Source organism: Nicotiana tabacum, chromosome 9 (genome assembly GCF_000715075.1).
Source record: "Nicotiana tabacum cultivar K326 chromosome 9, ASM71507v2, whole genome shotgun sequence".
Classification (NCBI taxonomy): domain Eukaryota; kingdom Viridiplantae; phylum Streptophyta; class Magnoliopsida; order Solanales; family Solanaceae; genus Nicotiana; species Nicotiana tabacum.
In genome coordinates this window covers 95,460,743-95,466,716 of record NC_134088.1, presented here as the reverse complement: position 1 = coordinate 95,466,716, position 5,974 = coordinate 95,460,743, and the positions used below count along the sequence as shown (strand labels likewise).

The following is a 5,974-nucleotide window of genomic DNA, read 5'->3' as shown; positions in this document are numbered from 1 at the left end:
GTGTGTTTCTTTCTATCCATATTACATGCGAAATCTCAGCATAGATCATTTTGAAGATGCTAGCCTTCTTGGACTTCCCTTTTCCCTGCTTGGTGATCCATTGATGATGTTGATCCCAGCAAATGGTAGACATATATGATCTTTGAACCCAAGTCATTACTTTCTTCCAAAGTTCTCTAGTGTATGGACATGTAACAAAGAGGTGCTCCCTTGATTCATCCTGGTCTTGACACATAACACATTGAGGGGTAACAGTTATACCTTAGCTGGCTAGCCTATCTTTAGTTGTCAATCGGCCATGGAGCAACAACCACATAGTGAAGACTGCCTTTGGCCTAGCAGTATTCTGGAAAATCAGACATTTCCAGCTTACTCTTGGTAAATCACCTAGGAGTTGTAGGTATATTTGTCTAATGATACTTTTGTTGTTGTCATATATATTATGTGTCTGTAGCAGAGTTGCTCTAGATCCAATTATTCGTCTTACCATCCAACTGGCTTGCTGAGGTATTGGCATCTGTTGGACCTGCTGGTGTTTGATATAATATGCATTGATCCACCTTATCCATAGCTTGTCCTGTTTATGTGCTAAGACCCAGCAAGTTTTGGCAATTGCTGCTTTGTTACATAAAGGAATATTAATGAGGTTAAGTCCACCAGTTGACTTGGGAGTACAGATCTTTTCCCATGCTACTAAGGACTTCTTAGTTATTGTATTAGTTCCAGACCAGATGTAACTTCTACAAAGTTCCTCTATCATTTTCAGTACCTTAGCATGTAAGATAAACAATTGATCCCAGTATGCATGCATGCCAAAGATTACAGATTTGACCAACTGCAAGCATAAGACAACTTCTTAGCAGTCCAGGAAGAAATCTTGGATGTGATCTTTTCAATCAATGGTTGCCACTGTATAAGAGCTATTTTCTTTGTAGACAAAGGAATGCCTAGCTACTTGAAGGGTAAGGATCCACTTTCAAATCCCAGGTGTGCCAATTTCTGGACCTTCACAGCTTGCTTTACCCCACCAAAATATATTGAGCTTTTTCCTAGATTAGCGTGTAAGCATGATGCCTCAGAGAATTGAGAAAAGCATTTGTAAAGTGTGGCCACTGAAGATAGATTACCCTTAGCAAATAACAAAAGGTCTTCAGCAAAACTCATATGAGTAATGCCCAGCTTCCTACATTTGGGATGATATTGGAAGTTAGGCTCCTTCTTAAGTCCATGCAGTGATCTAATCAAGTATTCCAACACTATAGCAAAGAGAAAATGGGAGATAGGATCTCCTTGTCTAAGACCCTTGGCAGCATTGAAAGGTTCTATGGTTTCCTCATTCACAAGAATAGTATAGTTGATAGCCTTAATACATTCCATTATCCGTATGATAAACCTGTCAGGGAATCTAAGCTCCTCCATAACCTGTTATAAGAAGATCCATTATACTGAGTCATAAGCTTTCTGGAGATCATTCTTTATCATACATCAAGGGGATACCTAGGCTCTTGTGTAAGATTTGACTAGCCCATGAGCTAGAATGACATTGCGCACAAGTCATAAATGACATAACGGAGGTACTCAAATTTTTAGAATTGGATTTCGACCCCGTTATCAAAAAGTCAACCCCCCGGTCAAACTTCTCAAAAATTTAACTTCCGGCATTTCAAGCCTAATTCTCCTACGGACCTCCAAATAATATTTCAGACACGCTCCTAAGCCCAAAATCATCCTACAGAGCTATTGGAATTATCAAAATTCAAATCCGAGGTCGTTTACACATAGGTCCATATCCGGTCTACTTTTCTAACTTAAAATTTTAATTATAAGACTAAGTGTCTCATTTCACTCTGAATTCCTTCTGGACCCGAATCCACTAACCCGGTAAGTCATAAAATAACTATAAAGTATAAATTGAGCAGTAAATGGAGGAACGAGGTTATAATAATCAAAACTACCGGCCGGGTCGTTACATTCTCCCCCTCTTAAACAAACGTTCGTTATCGAACGGGTTTAGAACAATACCTGGGATCTCAAATCAATGTGGATATTTGCTCCGCATCTCCTGCTCAATCTCCCAAGTAGCTTCTCCGACTGGCTGGCCTCTCCACTGCACCTTCACTGATGCTATATTTTTTGACCTCAGCTTTTGAACCTGCCGGTCTAAAATAGCCACCGGCTCCACATCATAAGTCAAATTACCATCCAACTGTACTGTACTGAAATCTAGAATATGAGACGGATCCCCGACATACTTTCGGAGCATGGATACATGGAACATTAGATGAACACCTGATAGACTAGGTGGCAAAGCAAGTTCATAAGCCACCTCCCCAATTTTCTTAAGTATCTCAAAAGGCCCAATATACCGAGGGCTCAACTTGTCCTTTTTCCCGAACCTCAACACACCCTTCATGGGTGAAATCTTGAGCAGAACCTTCTCCCCAACCATGTGAACAACATCACGAACCTTCCTGTCGGCATAACTCTTCTATCTAGACTATGCCGTGCGAAGCCGTTCCTGAATTACTTTGACCTTCTCTAAAGCATCCTGAACCAAGTTAGTACCCAATAGTCTAACCTCACAAGGCTCAAACCAACCCACCGGAGACCGACACCGTCTCCCATATAATGCTTCATACGGAGCCATATGAATGCTTGACTGGTAGCTATTATTGTAAGCAAACTCTGCGAGTGGCAGAAATTGATCCCAAGAACCCCCAAAATTAATGACACAAGCGCGTAGCATATCCTCCAATATTCGAATAGTGCGCTCGGACTGTCCGTCCATCTGAGGGTGAAATGCTGACTCAACTGAACATGTGTGCCCAATTCTCGCTGCACTGCCCTCCAAAACTGTGAGGTAAACTGCGTACCCCGATCTGAAATAATAGACGCCTGTAATTTTTCTACCAGGGATGAAGCCTGCTTGAGCCTCACAAATGATGTAAGTCATGACTTTCTGTAATCTGGAAGCCAAGAATTTAGAGATCATCTTGTAGAGAATTGAACAACAGGCTATTGGTCTGTACTCTTTGACTGTGGTAGGTTTATTCACTTTAGGCACCAATGTAACAATAGTGCAGTTTATGGCCTTATAGAGTTTTCCAGTTGAGAAGAACTCTTTCACAACATCTATGATCTGAATATTGATAATGTCCCAGGCTTTCTTGAAGAAAACTGCATTAAAGCCATCAATGCCTGGAGCTTAATCATCACCAATTGCTTTAAGGCTCTCAACAATCTCTTGATTGGTTACTTCTGCACATACATCAACCCTTTGTTGGTGAGATAGTGTAGGCCCATGATTCATGTATATTTTATTGATGGCAGGCAGGGTAGTGGAAGTTGTTCCCATTAAACTTTTATAGAAATCAACAATCTCTCTTTTGATAGTATCAGGGTCAGTCATTTTGTCTCATAGCAAAGTTGTAATTTTTGTGATTTGTTTCTTTTGAGTTCTATCTTTCATTACTGTTGTGGAGTACTTAGAGTTTGAATCTCCCATATGCATCCATTTTGCTCTAGCTTTCTGTTGAAGGACACTCTATTCAATTAAGGACCACTTCTCAAGGTTCAGTAGTACTTTTTTCTCCATATCAAGTAAAGTATCAGTGCAACCCTGTGAATTTTTACCTTGGATGTCACTCAACTCAATTCTAGCCTTCTCAATTTTTTGAGTTATGCCCCTGAATTCCTTAGAATTCAGAGATTTCAAAGCAGGTTTCAGATCTTGCAATCTTGCCCAAACTGATTTCAGATTACCCTTTGGAATATGTGAACTCAATATGCTAGAAATTATTTGAGAGAAGTCATCATGTTCTGCCCATATGTTAAAGAATCTGAAAATCACTCTACCTTTCCATGTGGAAGATGTCAAAGTAGGAGCATAGGAGCATGGTCTGATATTTGAGGCAATCCATAGTTTGTTTCGACATGACCCCAGGACATCATCCATTCATAATTGCCAAACACTCTATCAAATCTACTGCTGACCCTATCAACTCCATGTTGCTTGTTAGACCATCTATAGTAATCACCTTTCCAAGGTAGTTCTGTTAATGTAGTGTGTTGAAGGCAGGCAACAAAGTCTTGGATTTCTGAGTAGCTTACTAGGTTACTAGATAATCTGTCATTGGGGTATAATACTGCATTAAAATCCCCAGTTATCATCCATGGGACTGCTATACTTAGTGAGAGTTGCTGCAGTGTATCCCAAAGGGATCTTCTTTGTTCAATCCCATTGTATCCATACACTACTGTGAGTAATCAGTCAATATCACTTCTTCTACTTTTTACCTGACAGTGTATCATTTGAGCATCATATTTAATACGATTAACAATCAGGTTAGTGGTATCCCATAGTATCCAGATTCTACCATTAATTGCATCTTTGTAGTTTGTTAGCACATTCCATCCAGCTGGAATAGCTTTTGCAATCCTTTGAGCATTCTTTTCCTTCACTTTAGTTTCTATGAGTCCCACTAGCTTAATTTTATTTCCTCTAATATACTCTCTTACCTTCTTTTGTTTATACCTTTTATTTACACCCCTTATGTTCTAGAATAACCAATTCATCATAGTTGCATGGTATTTCCACCTCTATCCTCAGGTGGCATGTGATCCTCATATCTACTTGTTGATACAACTTCAAATTTATTCTTCACTGGGATAGGGATCAAAGCTGGAAGTTGATGAAGTTAAGTTCAGTGCTATTCTGCATTGCTTTGCCTCTGTCATCCTGTTTCTCCTTTGCAGCTACAAGTATTATTGTGTTGTGTTGAGCGTTAGTCCCCCTAGGATCATGTAACCTTGTTATTCCTGTTTGTCTTGCAATTTTCATATTATTACCCTCTAGTTGTTGTTCAACATGTGCAATTTGCTTTGCATTCTGAGGTTCAGTTGCAACATGTATAGGCCCTTTGGTTCTCCATTCTTGTGTGATAACCTTGTTACCCCTTGCTCTCCTTATCTAATTTGGTTGTTGCATTATAGGGTGTGTCAGGGTAGTGCATTTATATCCCATAACCAACATTTGTCATAATAAGCAGGTTTCCAGTCGTAGGGTACAGACTGTTGAAACTTCTTTCCATAAGGGTCCATAACCATGATTTTAGTGGGCAATTATTTTGTAACATTAACTTCAATAAGCATTCTAGCATAGGATACTCGAGTCTGCTTGGTAGTGCACTCATCAGCAAATACAGGGGTCCTAATTACACTAGAAATCCTACTGAAAGAGCCAACTCCCCAACACGGCATAGGAAATTTAGGGAACCTTACCCATAGTGGCATAACAGTAGGGAATTCCTCTATGAAATCAAAGTCTGGAGTCCATGGTTTTAAAATGATGGGTTTATTAGCAATTGAGTAAAGGCCAGCATATAATATCTATTGTGCATCTACTGTAGACTGAAATTGATGATATAATAGCCTTCATCATGATAAAACAGTTCAGGTTTAGTAACATGTGCCCAATACAACTTGATGTATCGTTTCATTGCATTGTACCCTGGGCCATCACCTATAATATATGCTATCAATGCACATCTCCATTTGTTCTCCTCCTCTTCTACTTCTAGCTTATCTAATTGAACCACAGGTTGACCATCAACAATTTGTGGAAGAATATAGGATAGTGACATACCATTGGTGGCAAACCTATTCTTCTGAAACAGAGTTGTCCATGGTGCTTTAGGTCTAGTAGGCTCATCAGCCATCGCCACCTCTACCACTGTTGATTTCTCCAAATTTCCTTTGTTACTTACTTGATTTTGAGCTTGATTTACTGTTCCATTGACTAACACTAGCGGGGAAGGGTCTAATTGATCAATTGTCACTAAGGTATTCAGATCTAGCCTCTTTGAGATACAAGAGTTTGTCGATGAAGAACCAATTTCACATGCAGTGCCTCCGATAGTAGTTGGATCTACAATGGGGACGGATGTTGGTGTACTTTTCTCTTGCGTCAATTCCT

The 5,974-nt window shown here is 39.7% G+C and overlaps 1 protein-coding gene across 1 annotated transcript; it reads right to left on the bottom strand.

The window, feature by feature from the left end:
- Nucleotides 1–262: 262 nt before the first annotated feature.
- On the bottom strand, nt 263–5,106 carry LOC142164039 (uncharacterized). The gene is made up of 9 exons (XM_075221202.1): nt 5,068–5,106; nt 4,729–4,969; nt 4,297–4,469; nt 3,966–4,200; nt 3,634–3,855; nt 3,056–3,198; nt 1,006–1,422; nt 488–835; nt 263–346 (listed from the first exon to the last, which is right to left on the bottom strand). The coding sequence occupies exons 1-9, from the start codon at nt 5,104–5,106 to the stop codon at nt 263–265; spliced, it is 1,902 nt and encodes a 633-aa protein (XP_075077303.1).
- Between the last annotated feature and the right edge of the window lie 868 nt (nt 5,107–5,974).